Source organism: Cebidichthys violaceus, unplaced genomic scaffold, assembly GCF_023349555.1.
Source record: "Cebidichthys violaceus isolate CVI_PGR_0920_01 unplaced genomic scaffold, fCebVio1.0.p SCAF_12, whole genome shotgun sequence".
In the NCBI taxonomy this organism is placed as follows: domain Eukaryota; kingdom Metazoa; phylum Chordata; class Actinopteri; order Perciformes; family Stichaeidae; genus Cebidichthys; species Cebidichthys violaceus.
The window spans coordinates 14,283,417-14,300,620 of NW_027176285.1; the positions used below are offsets into that span (position 1 = coordinate 14,283,417).

Here is a 17,204-nt window from a genome sequence, read left to right on the forward strand (position 1 = left end):
AAATACATCCCTAGAAACAAGCGTGTGGCGCTACCTTTCCGGGAACCAAAACAAAGTCGGTCCCGTCCATATTAAAAGTTTAAAAAATGTTTAGTATATATACACAATGTTATTCATCAATTATTTATTACATTTTTATTTTTAAAAATACCTATTTTGTCTTTAACACGGTTCAGTGTCACAGTGTTTGTTAAGCGGATGCCGGTCATATTAAACGAACGGACAACCCGATGCGTCATGATGACGTACTTCCTCTAAGTATCGGCTACGGGGATAACAACATCGAAACGACCCCGGCCCCAAGCAAGAAACACCAAATACTCTGCGTCTGTACCAACTGTTACCACCTGCGACGCATTCGCTGCGACACTTAACCACGTAAACACAAAATGGTAAGAAGACAATCGCTTTTAATTGCATTATATAACTTAAATCAGGCATTTTAACAGGTTAGCATGTTGTGCTAGCATTAGCTTTAGTTCACATGTGGCAGGGTGACGTGCTGCTCCTGTGTTTACTGTGTTTATATTAAAACCTTTTGTCCTCCACTGACACAAATACTGTAGAAATAGTTGTATTAGCATGAAAGTTAGCTTACTTGTTTACCATTCGTATGGTTAGCTTTCTAAGTATGTATGTGCCTGAACGGAGTTTCTTGTAACGTCAAAGCCTCGAAGTAACGTTGTGTTAACTTTCGTGTGAATATTCATGACGTTTTATCCACTGTAGATGTCATTGATGTTGAATGTTAAATGCTAAAGATTTGCATTTAATTATGAAATCTAAATGAATTTGGTTTTGTCTAAAATGATAATCTATCTGAACTTATATAAACGAGGAGTGGATAGATTCATGGCTGCAATCAACAATTATTTCCATTATCGATCAATGTGCCAATATATCAAGTCAATAGCCAAATGTGCCTCAAGGGGGAAGTTGAAGCATGCCAGATCAATCTATTACCAGACGTTAAATTTAGCTTTTACTCACCTGGAAACTGTAGATTTCTGCTCCGCACCTTTTGCATTTATTACAGTTCATAATGTCAGTTAAATTGACTTGGATGTGTGTTTTGTATTTTCTTTCGTAGCCCCAGAACGAGCACATTGAGTTGCACCGCAAGCGGCATGGCTACCGCCTGGACCACCATGAAAAGAAAAGGAAGAAGGAGAGCCGTGAGGCCCACGAGCGCTCCCACAAAGCCAGGAAGCTGATCGGGTTGAAGGCTAAACTGTACCACAAACAGAGACATTCAGAGAAGATCCAGATGAAGAAGACGTGAGTGTATATGGGAAATCTGGGCATGTCTTCACAAACAAAGCATGAAAACTATTCCAAATGAACAGCTCAACAATTTTCACTTGTGTCTTTGCAGCCTCAAAATGCACGAACAGAGGAAGACCAAGCAGAAGAACGATGATAAGACCCCAGAGGGAGCCGTGCCAGCCTACCTGTTGGACAGAGAGGGACAGTCCCGCGCTAAGGTGCTGTCCAACATGATCAAACAGAAGAGGAAAGAGAAGGCTGTAAGTACCGGATGAAATATGCTCGTCACTTTTACGACGGTTCGATTCTATTGTAACGATATAGATGTGTGGAAGCGACGGAAACAGATTTCTAATCGCAACTTTGTTCCGTTTTTCCGAAGGGCAAATGGGAGGTTCCCCTGCCGAAAGTGCGTGCGCAGGGAGAGATGGAAGTGCTTAAAGTCATCAAGACTGGAAAGAGACAAAAGAAAGCCTGGAAGAGAATGGTCACCAAAGTTTGCTTTGTCGGCGACGGCTTCACCCGTAAACCTCCCAAATATGAGCGTTTCATCAGACCCATGGTAAGATTGCAGCGCAATTTAGAATTGAAATGTGTCGTTTGTCACGTTAAAACACGCTACCCGTCTCAATGCAATACTTCAGGCTTCGTGTTGACTTAAGTACCTCCCCTCTCTTTATTCTACTCCAGGGTTTGCGTTTTAAGAAAGCTCACGTCACGCATCCAGAGCTGAAGGCCACGTTCTGCCTTCCCATCCTCGGAGTGAAGAAGAACCCCTCGTCCCCCCTCTACACCTCTCTAGGAGTCATCACTAAGGGAACCGTCGTAGAAGTCAATGTCAGCGAGCTGGGCCTGGTTACACAGGGAGGAAAGGTTATCTGGGGTGAGTGCTCATGCGCTGGGTCAGTGGATTTACATGCACTACGGTAATGTGATGACGTTGTAACGGAAGTGTTTCTTCTACTTCCCAGGTAAATACGCCCAGGTGACAAACAACCCAGAGAACGATGGCTGCATTAATGCAGTCCTGCTGGTATAAGACTCTTGACCTTTACACAGACGGTGCTTGGTGACTCTGAATTTACACAAATGTTTCATTACGATGAAGATGAAGATCAAACCACAAGACTGACGGGAAGATCGCTGATGCTGCACCTGGCAGCGCGACAGTTTTTGTAACGGAAGAAGAAAAACGGGGCGATTACTGTGTTAAATATGATATAAATAAACTTTCATATGACACCAGATCGTTTTTGTCCATTTTCTTTGCTTGTGATATACTTCATATTATAAGACAACAGTCGAGGTTAGTTACACAGACCCTCCCTGATATCCTGATGTGTTAATAAAAGAAGGCTGAGGAAAGCGGGTCTCATTGTGAAGAGCGTAGGTTCAGCGATCTTGATTAAACGGTGTTTGCCTCATGCACTTCCTCTCTGTTGTATTCCTTCATATATTCTATCAACAAAACAACTATTTAACTACAATTTTGCTGCGACATTGGAAAAATGCCCAGCATATGTTTCAAGTAGATGTCTGACGGATTGGAAAGTGGAAACAGTGCATCAGTATTCTATAAACTGTAATAATCCTCCAGAACATTTACTGTAATCTTCTTTTCATAGAAAGTAAAACAGCACTTGTCTTTTCTAACAAGCCTCTTCCTTCCCGTGTCATTGTGTGCGCTGCACTGTGTTGTTTGAGGGAGAAACGGGCCGGAAGCCGCTCACTATAACTGTGTAGCTTCTAACGACACGGGACGTCTGAAGCAGCAGGATAAATCTCTCATCGATGGATCAAAACCAAACGGACTAAAAGATTTGGTGAAACGAGACTGGCTGAGCACACATCTATGGATTCTGAGAATTGGAAGAACGTCGTCAAATTAGTCATAAACCATAAATCCTACAGACTGGCATATGTTTTTCTATTAGCTATATGACATTACTATAATTTATCCAACATCATAGTGAGTGAAATGCACAAGATAAACTAGTATAGCTTTACAATTCAGTGATACTATTTAGGGTGCACCTACACAACGAAACTATTGTTTAAGAAAATCATCATATAACTTAGAATGAAACTAAAACCACGGTCTGATTCTGATATCTCAATCCAGTTGAATGAACAAATGTTTCTTAGAAAGTATGAGAGCCAGCAGCCTGACAGTGATAGATAATGGCGCCTGGGAACTCCCAAACATTTCCCGGCAAACGAGCAGAACATCCTGTCAACATGGTAACATGGTAATTTTAATGTTATGAATTAAAATGATTAAAATTCAATGTGTAAGAGCGCTATATGTACAGTAAACCTGAAAAAAACCTGCATTGTCCATCCGTCCTTAAGCAAGCTATACTATAGTAACGGTACGGTTTGTATGAAAATAACCACAGTTCAAAAATAACGATAGAATATTGCTATGCTTCAAACTTGTGAGTTATTGTCTTGAGACACAACATAGTTCATTTTACTACAAACTTCTACACGTTTCAGCTTCGTGCTTTCACTGCAGCCCGACTCTCTGCCTCAAGGTGTCACAACTGTTGCTTCCTCTTCTCTGTTTTGGCGCTGGGGCAGAGAGCTGCATTTTGCACAGAAGTGTGTTTCGCAAGCTATTTGGTTTATTACATAATTATTTGATTACTACAGAACTATTTACGTCCAAGTTTACAAACGTCCACATGTGTTCATCCACATCATACTGAGCGAATAGGAGAGCCACGTCTGAACGACACGAGTTCAATTTGGAATTATTAGAATTTGGTACTTTTGCATGACGTACATGCCAGCTTAGCTTCTTTTAGAATCACAGTAAGATGACGTCTGATGTATTTCCTGCTACTTTTAACATTCTAATTACTTAAAGTCTATACCTATAGATACATTATAATGAAGAACATTAGTCATGGATAAGCAAAAATGATCTCAAAGTCTGCAAACTCGTAAACGTCGTCAGCGATCATCTGACTGATAAAGTTCTTCCCGGTGCCGGTCCCTCCGTGCAGAGGGAGCACCAGGGGCTTCTTCGGGCTGTCGTTGCTCATGAACCCGCTCACAGCTTTCGGGATGATGCGTGAACATAAAACATAAAAACATTACGGTGTAGCCGTGTCTTTGAATGGTCAGCCTGTGGCTCTTCAGCCTGATGTGAAACATGCATCACAAACAGCGACAGCTAGAAAAGTTCACGTTTTATTTGTGATGTGTTTTTTTTTTTTTTTTTTGCCTGGAGCGTTTACAGCCGAGACGCTCGCTCGTGTTTGCTTTCCCTCCACACTGACGATGTATTTTACAGTCCACCTAAAGCTCCTCCACCTGCAGGGAACGAGAAGCAATTGTACAGAAGACGCGGAACGTTTCAGAAACTGTCAAGACTTTTGAGAACCAACACATTTCCTTCCAAACTACGTACGACTTCCTCCTCTTTAAAAACTAAATATAGTAAAATAAAGTAAAATTAAAGTAATTAGATACTCAACCGCTCTGATATATATAATATCATTAACATTTTGTTTTCTTAACTATCCGCATTTTTTAAGAATAAAAAAAAAAAGAAAGAAATCAAGTCTTGGCTCAGAGTTCCTACACAGCGTCCAAATGCAGCTGCAGAGTCGTGTCACTGAGTAAATTAAATCATACCTGGAAGGCAAAATTACATCTGGAAATATTTCACCACGGACACATAAATATCAATTACAGTGTAAATTACTCATACATAACAGAATCCATTTGTAATGCGTCACATAAATCAAAAGAGACATTAAGAGTGTGTGGCTGCGCCGCATAGAAAACACACCTGGCTGATGTTCATGTCGATACGATACATATGAACAGGTTTCTGTGTTCCAATAGTGACATCAAGGCCAACGCTGACTGTGGATGAACTCATGCGTACGACGGACATAAGTGTAAAATAACTCAGTAGATCTGAAAAAAAAAATTACATGGTGAAATTAAAACCCAATTAAGGCAGGTATTTCCAGTAATCCAAATATATACATATATATATATATATATATATAAGGAGTACACATTAAAAAATGCACAACAGTGACATGCCATGGTTCTGCTGACAGAGGGACATCCTGTTCGTCATTAAAGTTATGGCGCGACATAAAGCAGCGATCAAACCCCGTTAACCGCCTACAAAGGACAGCGTTCCAGTCTCATTACTTCTTCATTCAACCGGCGCCGTCCTCCTGCATTCAGTGTGAACGGTATGCAACACTGGAGAAGGGCCCGATGAGATCCTCCACTTGGCCACCGGGTCAAACAGAGAAACCACCACAGAGACCTCCTCAGAGTTCAGTCAGCCTGACTTCCTCTCTTTAGTCGTTTGATTGAGAGTGTTCTTTCTTTTTTTTAATTGTTATGTAAAAGTGCACACAGTGATCCAACGCAGCGTCCATCGGATGCCGACATTATGCGTAGTAGTCCAGCTTGCTCGCTATCGTCTTGCAGCCTTTGACGGAGAACACTCTCTCACTTTTGGGGAAATAGACTACATCTCTGGCCACCTGGGCCGCCACCTGGGCCGCCACGCCGCGGTCCAGCTGAATATCTCTGGCCTTTATCTCGGCCATGGCACACTGGACGACGTGCCGGTACTCCAGAGGCAGGAAGGGGACGAAGAAGTCCACCAGGTTCTTGTCGATCAAACTTGTATGCCACAAGCCACCTGTAGGGAGAGATTAACAGATACTTTAGTCGGACGAGAATCAATGTTTCTCATCAAATCTAGTTTCTGAACGATGACAAGCAAAGAATCCAGAAAAACAAGGAGGCATTCGTGGATTTTATACTCACTTCTCCTGTTGTTGAACACTGACAGAGAGAGCGCCGTTTCCAGATCGTTAAGCTCGATCTCTTCTCGATCTCGTCCCGCTTTCCAGAAATCTAAAGCCGTCTCTATGATGCCCTCCCCTCCGGCATTGCTAGGAGGAAGATTAGAAATGGGGAACATTTCACAATTTGCCTCTGATTGCAGCAGCAAAGGACTGAAGTTCTTTGTCCTCGCCAAGTGAATCTCAGAAACATCAAAAGTTTATTTTTGCGAATGATTTTTCACCTGAGGAAGATGAAGATGGCTTTCCGATAAGAAACTCCATCCAGCTTGTCGTAGTAGTCCAGGTACGGCTTTATGCTGTCAATCAAGCCAGGGTGCATCTTGTCCATCTCATCAAAGATGAACATGGAGCGTGCACAGTTGGTGACGTTGCCTTTGATCCACTGCTGTAGCTGAGACTGAGGAGAAACGGCAGCACATTCATATAGAAGGCCAAACATAAAGAACGTCACTGTGGCTCAATTTAAAGTAACTGGATTCATCGTCGCACCTTGTAGGTATCAAAATGACTCAAATGTGGGAAGTGGAGTTCAGATGTGAAGACGTGAACGAAGCTGCTGTCCATTCCCTCTTTGTAAACGTTCTCCGCGATCATCTGACTGACAAAGTTCTTCCCAGTGCCGGTCCACCCGTGCAGAGAGAGCACCAGGGGCTTCTTCGGGTTGTCGTTGCTCATGAATCCGCTCACAGCTTTCAGGATGATGCGGGACGCGATGTGCTGTCCGAACAGGTTCCTCTCCAGGTCGACCTCGAGACCTAGAGAGGGCACAGAACAAAAAGGCAACAAGGGTTAGTGGCTAAGGACGCCTGACAGAAACACCGTTCTAACAGTCTACCCCGCGCAGTCCTGGCTCCGGTTCCCCAGAGGCCCCCTTCTCCTCCAGCACCGTGATGTCGTTGTTGACACACACTGAGAATAACTGAGAAGAAATAGACAATCTTCTCGTCGATGGTCTTGTTCGCTTAAGTAGGTCATATAGAGGCATCTTTAGTTACAAGTTCCTCACAGTAACTTTAAATAAAGTACCTCGAAATTGTACTTGAGTAAATACAGTACTTGAGTATATGTACCCCACCAATGGATGGAGGTGGCCTTCATTTCAGACGGAGGAAGTGGCTGTTTCTGTTTTAACAGCGAAAAACGCTTCTTGCCACGACACTTTCACTGTCGTAAATGTTAATAATTAACGTCACAGGTGTGGTTCCCTTCACCTAGTCACCATTTTTTTTTTTATATAATAAGATTTTTACTGTTAGCTATTGCTGCTCTGTATTCTATTGCTGCTTGCAACTAAATAATTTCCCCTCGCGGGATCAATAAAGTTACTATCTATCTATCTATCTATCTATCTATCTATCTATCTATCTATCTATCTATCTATCTATCTATCTATCTATCTATCTATCACAAACTACATGCATCGTAATCGAACGTGCTGCACATTCTCACCCGTTTCATTGAAGGCGATCCATTTCGAATCGCAACTTTCGTGTAAATAATTGTAGATCGTCCGCCCCAGAGTACCGAGACCGACACCGATAAATACTGTTGTTGAGATCGGCTCAAACGTGTGTACGAGCACACCGGCTGACAGAAAAACATGGAGCGACAAATATAAGCGTGCCGCGTTCATCGTCGAAATCAGCTAAATCCTGGAGTAGTTGTGGTTTGTTAAAAACGACCATAATAATACGAACTACCGGGAGAGAATCTGCGCTAAACCAGCTAGCTTCTTTACAACCAGGAACTTCCGTACACGTCATCAACACGCGACAAACTCTGCTCAACACAACATACGAAATGTTTGACGAGTTTGAATGGATAATACAAGGAGATAAAAAGTATTACAATTGACTTGACACAGGTTTTTACAATGTATGTAACCTACTTGTTTAGCTAACTTACGATGTAAGAGATTTGGCGACCGTTAAACCCACTCACTGACATCAACAGTTAACGCTTAGCTAACTTAACATCAACTGTGAGGGCATCACCAATGTGTTATATGGGGTAAACCGTGCGTTTACCTGTCCTGTTAAAGGAAATCCACTCGGGTCGACAGCACTCGTGGAAATAGTAGAAAATGTTCTGGTAGCTGGCTAAAAACCCGGTCAGAGCCGCAGCCATTCCCACCGCTATGCTGGTGCTAATGGGCTCGATCGCCTCCGTTGTGCCACCGCCGGAGCAGACGAGCATCCACAGCAGGAGGACGTGTCTCCTCCTCGGATTCATTTCACTGGAATCACCGCTTCATCAAAAAAAAACAACAACACACAGAGACAGTGTGTCCGTTAGAGTGACAAATTGTTTTTGCCAAAGCGGACTCAGAGTCAACACAGTACAGACTGTTGGCAGTTGGAGGTGCTGTGGTTGCCAAGGACACAAGGAGCCGACGTGACGTCAGAATCCAGCATCTAAAGGTGACGTTCACCTGAGAATAAATGAAGGCCCACTCGTTTTTTATTTTACTGTTTTCTATCGTACAATATCTACGAATTCACCCCATCTCTTTTTCTGCCCCATAAAAAACTTTTTTTTTTTCATGTAGGAATTGTAATAGTGCAGAAAAATATTGGCTTAAGTGAGGAAGGAATATTGCTCTTATAAGTGCTTCATAAAAGTTTAAAAGTTATTAATTTGCATACGCCATAATACTGATTTATTGGTTTGATGTTCAACCAGGTGCCTACAATATTTGCTGTAACACATCTATCTATCTATCTATCTATCTATCTATCTATCTATCTATCTATCTATCTATCTATCTAACTATCTATCTATCTATCTATCTATCTAAATTAAGGCTTACCTGCCATGAGGCTACATCCAGGGGCCTCAAAAGCCCCAGTTCACAGGCACAATAAAGGCCTGAAGGTGAGCGCTGATCAGGTAGCATACACACGAGTGGGGGAGGAGCAGGGGGTAAATAGATGCCCACCAACCTATTCTTGCCCATGGAACTTCTAGCAGGTCAACCCGACCATGTCTTCCACAACCACAGGCTGGCAGTGGGCTTGAGTAACCCTGCCTACCCAGTGCCTGTTAATTCAGATGTAGTGCACAAATCACATGGAGAAGATGGAACCTATTACTACTTAATGGTATCATGTTTTTCCCCTTCTGTGAAGAAAGGTTTTTAAAAAAAAGTGATGTGAATATTATCAAAATCACTCCTGCCAGTAGAGGGCAGTTGCACACTGCAAAGAGGGGTTTGTACAGTGGGCCAAATAAATGATGTACCAAAAGTATGCATAACGCAGAATAGCCCATTTCAGAATCATATGATAGTATTGGATTATAGCACATCAGTTTCATTTTGCAGCTACATGCAGTGGAGTATAAAGTACAATATTTAGTAGTGGAGGTATGAAGTAGCGTAACCTGGAAATACTTGAGTAAAGTACAAATATGTAAAATGTGTACTTAGTGCGGTACTTAAGGTACTGAGGCTGATGTAAATTAGAAGTTTTGAAGATTTTTTGTTATATATATATATTTATCTACTTGGATTTGTAGCTTATTGTAACTTACTTTTATCCTAGAGTTCTGTATTTGCACTCTTTGTATCTGCGCTCTTCCCACGTTGCATTGCTGCACAGCAATTTCCCTCAGGATGAATAAAGTTTTATGTTATCTTAACTTTTATTTTATACATTTTATTTGGCACAATTCATCCTGAGGGGGACTGGAATGACCACCCAGGTTTCCCCAGGTTGCTCAGCTACTTTTATTATGATGCTGTGATTTAAAGCAACAAACACACTTATGAATCCAATCATTTTGCACGAGCGCATCAAGGAGCATCATGATAATGTCTAAACCAGGATATATTTAACAACCATTTAGAAGGGTGAAAGAAATGCTTGAATAACAACAGGAAGCTGTTCCCAAAGGAAAAGGACCTGCAATAATAAAAGCATCTTCCCTCTCTTAATCCTATGTTTGTCCGTTTCCCTCTCCACTCTTATCAAGACTGTACCAACCACACTTACAGTACATTGTCCTCCTCAAGCTTCTATCAATATAACAACATTTTGAAGGCAAATGCACACCTTTGGATCAGTTTTGGATAATAATAATGCATCCAAGGAGCCAAATATGAAGCCACTTGACACTGAGTGGGTTGAGTAAGGTTGAGTTTGTGTCCGTGTTGATGATTAATGCCCTCTCCTTTACCTTTTGTGTGTGTGAGTGCAGACTCTTTCACCCTAAATGTTGGCATTTTGAGTCTGATATCTCAGCTCGATTACGCAGAACCTCTCCAGCAGTGCACATCTGCAAGCCAGTGCGTAATGCGGCCTCCAGAGTCTTCCGCTCATCCTTTTTGGCCTGAGTCCCTCATGGGTTTCACCGACACAAGCATCGGCAGCGGCGGCTCTGACTTGGCTCATCTCCATGACGTGACTCAGGAAGGAATTCTCCAGACATTTCTGTCTTCTCGGCTGAAATGGACGACATAGTGCTGCACGGGGCTGCTGACGGGCTGGTCCTGTGGCTCGTCTTCGTTTTGGAACTAGCTGATGCTCAATCTCATCCTCTTCTCCAAAGTCACTGTCAGACTCTGATTTTTCAGGAATATGATCCTCACATTCTGAAACCTCTTCCTCTGTTTAGCCCAATTCTCATCACGGCACAGCAGAGTACAGGGGAAGGGTTAATATGAAGATAAAAGAGCTCAAGAGAAAGTAAACATGTCACACTCTGTCACTGAACCAGAGGCTTTAAATCCACTCAGAGCAAAGGGGAACAATGTGTTTCAGCTTTGACATTTCTAATTCAGTACTGGCCAACAGTGACTCTTGACCCAGTTTATATTTGGGGAGTTTGTCTTCTATAGCCTGGGCTAGGTCAGGAACTGCTGCTGCGGCCTTTAAAGCCTATTGAGGCCTTATACCGGGTTATAAATACCCCAATCTTAACTTGACTTGATATATTTTAAATGGCAGACATTATTTTGACATTATGAGGTAACGCACTCTTTTTGTTCCGAGTCGTAAGGTCATCATCTCTGGGAACCTTTTTATTCCATAATCATGTTTTTACTCTCCGGATCAGGCTCGTCTATAAGAGAGCATGTAGTTCATCGGTACCAAATGTTTCCTCCAGTAACTCAGCCCCTCTTTGCAGCCTCTGTAGCCTCTGGCTCTGCTGGGTTTTTTGGCCCACTTTGAGGATAGCATGTGGGTGGTGACACGGTGTAACCAAGAACAGGTTTGAAGCTAATCTTGCAATAAAAGACTACATATGCAAAATAAAAAGTCTATGAAGAGACAGAGCAGCAAAAAGAGGGAAGCCTTGATGTGGGAAACATTTCAAAATCTAAAATATATGTTTGTTGTCTGACCTGTAGTACTAATTATCAATCTAGATCGTGATTTGGTGATATCGACCATACAATAGCTCCTACATGAAGAGTTTTTCAATGCACTTATATTTGAGAGAAGGCAGACATCTCCAAAACTGGGCGACTTACACCAAAACAATCTAGATGGATAAATAGCACTGAAGGGAAGAGGGGGAAATATGTGTTTTTGATTTTGGGGTGAACTGTCACTTTAACATTGGACAAGATTTTCTAAAATGACAAATTACGGGCTGCAAAGAGTAGTGCTATTTTAAAGATGTAAAGTAAAGAGCAGTGATAAATTTGAAGCAGGCTTTATATACTTTATTCTACGTCTCCCACCGTAGCACTCTGACTCCCAGCCTTCGCGGTACTAACTCCTGATCAGGATGGTGGTCATTAATCTGCCAACACAGACTGTGTCTCAGGAGGCACAAGGCAAACAAAGGACCTTCGTTTTTCTGCTGCTGCTGGTGTTTTTCCTTCCTCTCATCCAGCCTGTCATTGTGGCGGCGTGTCCTTTCCTGGTGTGGACGGGGGTCAGATGGTGTTCCTTGTGTTCCGGGATCAGGGCTCTTCCTGGAGTTGCTCAGGGTGGCTCTTTCGGGGAGGGGGAAAAGGCCCCAGCAAGGGGACCGTGACTCCTGACGAAGCCCAGACTCCCTCGTGGGCCGAGATAACTCTGAGGGAAAGGAGGGATTTGAGCTCGATAATGCCGTGAGAGCTGTGAAAAAAAAAGAAGCTTGAAAGCAGCCCTACGCCTGATCTCAGTTTCCTGTGTTATCTGTTAGCATCTGCACAAGCACTTGTGGAAAACAAGGCACCCAGATTTCTTGTTGTTTTCCAAGAAATTCACTGAGCGACAAACCTTTGAATGAGATGCACTATTCCTTTCATGACTTTATGCTAGAACTCTATATTCATTTATATGAGACAAAAATGTTGAACTCAAAATTCACTTCTTCAGCTATTCCCAAAGCTTTCATTTAAATCCCCACAGCTGCTCGCTGAAGAAGGCCATAAACCTTGAAATAATGAAGATTATTAAAACTGATGCGAGACTATAAATTGTCCTAAGTGTGTTTGATGTGGATGAGGATCCTCTCTTGTGCGTACACAATACTGTACACACATCACCAATGCAAACATTGTATTAGAAATATGTTTTAGTCTAACACATTATATTAAAATACGGGATTTGAAAGTTGGAACATGCTTTGTGAAAAAATGTGAACCGGCTGCTCAGCGTAAAAGCGCACTGCAGACATTTAGCATTATATTTCAGTAAAGTTAGGTTAAAGTTCAGGGATTTGCAAGAGGCAGATTTAAGAGTCTACAGCATGTGAGGCTGTACTTAAGTAAAGCAGCTCTTTGAGCAAAAAGGCGAAGGTCTGCATGCTAACGTTCTGAGGTTTAGCAGGAATAATGTTCGCAATAAGTGTAGTCTTTTAGGTTTGTTGTTTCTAAAACTGTTTCATTCCCTGAATCGTACGAATAAGATGCTTCAATGTTACTTTAAAAAAAAAAAAAAGTAAGTCTACTCTATTATGTTCTATTCTATTTTAGCTAGGCACAACATAATTATGTGTATGTGACAAATAGACATGATTTATTTCGTCTTGAAAACAAAATATGAGTGTATAGTGTAATGCAACAGGAATCCCCCCCCCGCTAACTCTGCGTCCTGACATGTCTGGGCATCTACTCAATGACGATCGAGTGGGAAAGAATAACTGTAAAAATGTCTATTCACTGTGGATGTTGGAAAAAGATTTGACAGAGCAAAAATATTTTGTCTGTGTTAAGTAGTTTAACTCTTGTGTTACCAGGTGGGAGACTCGTGTCTTCGTGCCTGAGTGGACGTCTTTTATTCCCACTAATTTCTCCAGAGTTGGTTCATTCACCGGTTAATGAATGGAAGGAGTCAGAGCTTTAAAGAGGGGGGGGAAACAGAGGGGGCAGGTCAACCTCTAATCTCATTATGAACAGAGGGCACTGCCGCCACACACTGACCCCCCCCCCCCCCCGCTCCCCTTCTGTTCACCTCACCTAACCCTTAACCCCCCCCACCCCACCCTGCAGCACCTCACACGGGCAACTTCGAGAATCAAACCAGGGCCAAAGAGCATTCCTGTGAGGTCAACAACGAGGGGATCCACAGAGAGGAGATCAGGCGATCAGAGACTTGACTGCTGACAGAGATTAGATAGCAATGAGTGTTGTGTGTTTAAAAATAGAAAAGAGAGAAGTGTGCGGTGCCGTTACTCGTTCCTATTTGAATTGTTATTCCACTTACATCCACCAGGACGGGCGGTGCTTTTTACAGTGCACAGGAAATTACAAAAAAAAAAAGAAGAAAAAAAAAGTCTTTTGGAAAGTGCAGAACACACAAATAACTGAATTACGGTAAAGACAACCACTGAGGTTATGGAAATTACAATGAATAAAAAATGGATACAATACTTGGGCAACCGAAAATACTGAACCATGTCCAGTGGTTACTTAGATTTTTTTTCTAATACTTCATTCTCTAAAGAAATGAGACTGTGGTCTGAAAACACATTTTTCTGTCAGCACCTCACTGTTACTTTTCCATCCAAAAATGCACCGGATCATGTTGCACTCTGAGTGTTTATGTGATGCCATTGAGTGCAACAATTCACCGGTGATCTTCCCGTGGCTCTCTCATTGACACGCATGTCGACACCAACAAATCAATCCATCCAGTAGCGTAGTCACTGTTCATCCGTCTCTCACTTTAAAGCTGCTCTCATCGACATTTTTACATCAGTAACTTGACTCAGTTACTTTTCAGATTAGGGTTTATAAATGGAATACAGAGTTCCAGTCGTGCTTCACATCCAGGTAACCGTCTCCTCCACCGTCCTCTGGCCTTCATCACAGAGACTCAGAGACCGGGGGGGGGGGGGGGGGGGGCGGTTAGGAGGCCTGAGCCTGTCATGGGTGTGTGTGTTGTCTACTGTGGTGGTAGGTACGGGTTTACTCGAGGTACGGCCCACATCCAGTGCATACAAACGTCTAATAACTGATCCAATGAAATGAAGGAAAAAAAACAACAAATCAGCTTATCTCTCTTATCTTTCGTTGCATCTGTAAATATTCAACTCAGACTGAGGTTCTGCTGATTCAGTGACTTTCACATTTGTATAAAGTCCAAAAAGTCATAAGAAAACACTGTGTTCTATTGCAACAGTGTTTTGTTTTTTTCAAAACCACTTGCATCAGCATTAACGTTTATAGTCATGACCTAAAATAGTCAGTGCTAGCTGATAACATTGATAACATATTATGGCTTTATTGTTCGAAAGTCACTGTAACAAAAACATTCAATCATAAATCATGATCAAATTCAGAGTTTCATACACCAGTTTCGACGTATTAAATCCACATTCACACGTTTCTCAGTGTCAGTGTGGAACTAAGTCTCTTCACAGTGAGCACCTTCATGTTCTGCTAGAGTAAATTTTGAGTTACTGTATCTTATTAAAAAATGTGTTCAATTTAACTAATCCCAAACAAGCTTTCTCTACCACTTGGTTATGCTAGAATACGTCCACTAGATGTCGCTGTGTCTTTAAAACATGCCTTTTCCGCCCCGCCTCTCTACAAAAAGTTAGGAACAAAAAAGTCACTGTAGACATGAGGACTCTTGTTTGGTCTAATTTTTAGAGGAAGGCATATTTTATTCGACATGTCATAGATTCAGAGGCTGAACAGAATTATGTAACATGCAATAAGGGGCAAATCACTTTCTAAAAAACATGCTCTACAAGATATTTGAATTGTACTTTCATGGTAATAAAGCTAATAACGTAATTAAAATTTTATATTTGCAAAAAAAATTCCATTAAAAAAATATTGAAATTATTTAATGAGTTTTCTTTTTTACTGTCTAAAAATATGCAGGACCAAACAGTTGAATTATCATTTAATGCTAAAAGTAGGGATGCTAAGATATTAAATTTACAATTTTATGAAATAAAAAAGTATGAACATTTACTGTTGTTATTGTCATATACTTAATGTTATTCAATAATATCATTTATAAAGAAATAAAATGAATTAAAGTTGATTTGTAATCATTTCTGAGTTGTTTTCAAAGCAGCCTATTGTAAATAAATAATTACATGAAAAGGATACTGTGGTCTTCAGGACAACCATCGCCTCAGCATTGCAATCAATCAATCACCCTTCATTCATGCACATCCAGTATATTTATCTGCATTTAATTCAGGAAATGTAATATAGATTTTTATAGTCGTTGGTAAAATGTAGAGGAAGTGCAGCGGTGAGGTCTGTCAGCACTCGACTCCTCTAAATGTTGCTGATTAATCTAGACATCCTGTTCCTTCAACGTGTTATTTATTACAATTTAAAGAGTGACTGTGTTAGTTGAGTTAGTTTACTTCCTGTTTTGGCATAAGCTGAACTCAACGACTGCTTCATTTACTGAATCATCAAGGGACTGATGCTAGTGTAAATGAATGCAGGTTTAAGACGTTGTGTGAAGACTGGCTGTTCTATTACCTATCGTACCGCCCAGATTCACACATATAGCTGATAGAGCCTTTGGAGTCAGAGATGTAGAGCGTGGAAAGACCTGCCTGAGGATACCAGGGCTCCAAACTGTGTCTCAAATTTTCAATCACTTTTAAAAACTCACTTTTTTAGATTTTTTTTTGTGATTTTATTTGTTTTATGACATTTTAGATTGTTTTACTCTCTATTCTTTGCGTTCAGGTTTTGACTTTTAGTTCATTGTAGCGTATTTATTGTAAAGCACTCTAACAGTGTTTTGAAAGGCGCTATATAAATAAAGTTGATCATTTACTATCGTCATAAAAGTGCTGTCGTCTGTCGTCTGAAATGGATGGTGGTCACTGAGGGGTCTTGTTTTGGTTACCAATGGATCCTCACTACAGGGTAGACCCATTCACTCATCTAAAATGTGACAGGAATCACCCAAAACACAGATGAGGATCCGTCTTCAAACCAACTGTGTGTGTGTGTGTGTGTGTGTGTGTGTGTGTGTGTGTGAGCGGACTGCAGAGAAACCTCCGTGGACGACGGCCCAGGAGATCGAAGGAGTCCATCAAACAGGCCCAGACGCGGCTCGGAGAGGAAGGAAGAGTCCATTTGACACAGATAAGCTGGAACACCTGCTGTCACATCTGTACTGTATACTACCAGCATGGAAAGTGATCGAAAAAACAGCGTGTTCAAATGAGTGAGACGTGCTTTCTGCCGGCTGCCAAACAAATGTCAAGGCAAACGCTCGTCCTCCACAGCGAACACAGATATCCCAGCATGCAACAGGACAATACAGAGCAACAAAGGGCTAAGTGGTGCTCTACCTAAAGACATAGACAGAGAGAGAGAGAGAGAGAATACATTTTGTACTACAACACAATGCATGCCGTCATCCGACAAACACGCTGTCCCTATTGTGTCAGGAGCCCCCGCAGCCCAGCATGTAAACATCCCCTCTGTACCCCCCCCCCCCCCCCATCACGACTATATTCAGACCCCGAGCGGGAAGTGATTTCATATCCAACATCCGCCGCAGCCTTCCTCTCTCAGGTGGTGAACGATCCCCGCAGCCGACCTCCCAGACCAAGGAAGGAGAAGGGGAGGGGGGGAGGGGGGGGACGATGGCGAGCAGGCAGGGTCGGGTGCAAAGAGGACCTTGATAATGTGATTGAATGGTACCTCATCGTATT

At 41.9% G+C, this 17,204-nt stretch overlaps 2 protein-coding genes across 3 annotated transcripts; one reads left to right on the forward strand and one right to left on the reverse strand.

The window, feature by feature from the left end:
- Positions 1-254: 254 nt before the first annotated feature.
- On the forward strand, positions 255-2,511 carry nsa2 (NSA2 ribosome biogenesis homolog (S. cerevisiae)). Its single transcript, XM_068706611.1, has 6 exons — positions 255-392; positions 1,091-1,278; positions 1,376-1,526; positions 1,649-1,828; positions 1,957-2,149; positions 2,238-2,511. The coding sequence occupies exons 1-6, from the start codon at positions 390-392 to the stop codon at positions 2,303-2,305; spliced, it is 783 nt and encodes a 260-aa protein (XP_068562712.1). The 5' UTR covers positions 255-389; the 3' UTR covers positions 2,306-2,511.
- Positions 2,512-3,871: 1,360 nt separating this feature from the next.
- On the reverse strand, positions 3,872-8,475 carry tor1 (torsin family 1). 2 transcript variants are annotated; one of them, XM_068706613.1, is made up of 5 exons: positions 8,147-8,475; positions 6,609-6,874; positions 6,341-6,516; positions 6,079-6,206; positions 3,872-5,950 (listed from the first exon to the last, which is right to left on the reverse strand). In XM_068706613.1, the coding sequence occupies exons 1-5, from the start codon at positions 8,349-8,351 to the stop codon at positions 5,694-5,696; spliced, it is 1,032 nt and encodes a 343-aa protein (XP_068562714.1). In that variant the 5' UTR covers positions 8,352-8,475; the 3' UTR covers positions 3,872-5,693. The 2 variants fall into 2 exon arrangements, with proteins under 2 accessions (XP_068562714.1, XP_068562715.1); XM_068706614.1 differs by lacking the exon at positions 8,147-8,475 and adding an exon at positions 7,569-7,861.
- Between the last annotated feature and the right edge of the window lie 8,729 nt (positions 8,476-17,204).

Bases quoted from the DNA above. Each gene is read 5' to 3' on its own strand.
- nsa2 (XM_068706611.1), top strand. The intron at 1,279-1,375 runs GTGAGTGTATAT...GTGTCTTTGCAG, and splicing joins AAGATCCAGATGAAGAAGAC to CCTCAAAATGCACGAACAGA. The intron at 1,829-1,956 runs GTAAGATTGCAG...ATTCTACTCCAG, and splicing joins AGCGTTTCATCAGACCCATG to GGTTTGCGTTTTAAGAAAGC.
- tor1 (XM_068706613.1), bottom strand. From the start codon at position 8,351: ATGAATCCGAGGAGGAGACACGTCCTCCTGCTGTGGATGCTCGTCTGC. The intron at 6,875-8,146 runs GTAAACGCACGG...TGCCCTCTCTAG, and splicing joins GATTTCCTTTAACAGGACAG to GTCTCGAGGTCGACCTGGAG. The intron at 5,951-6,078 runs GTGAGTATAAAA...CTCTCCCTACAG, and splicing joins AGTGTTCAACAACAGGAGAA to GTGGCTTGTGGCATACAAGT.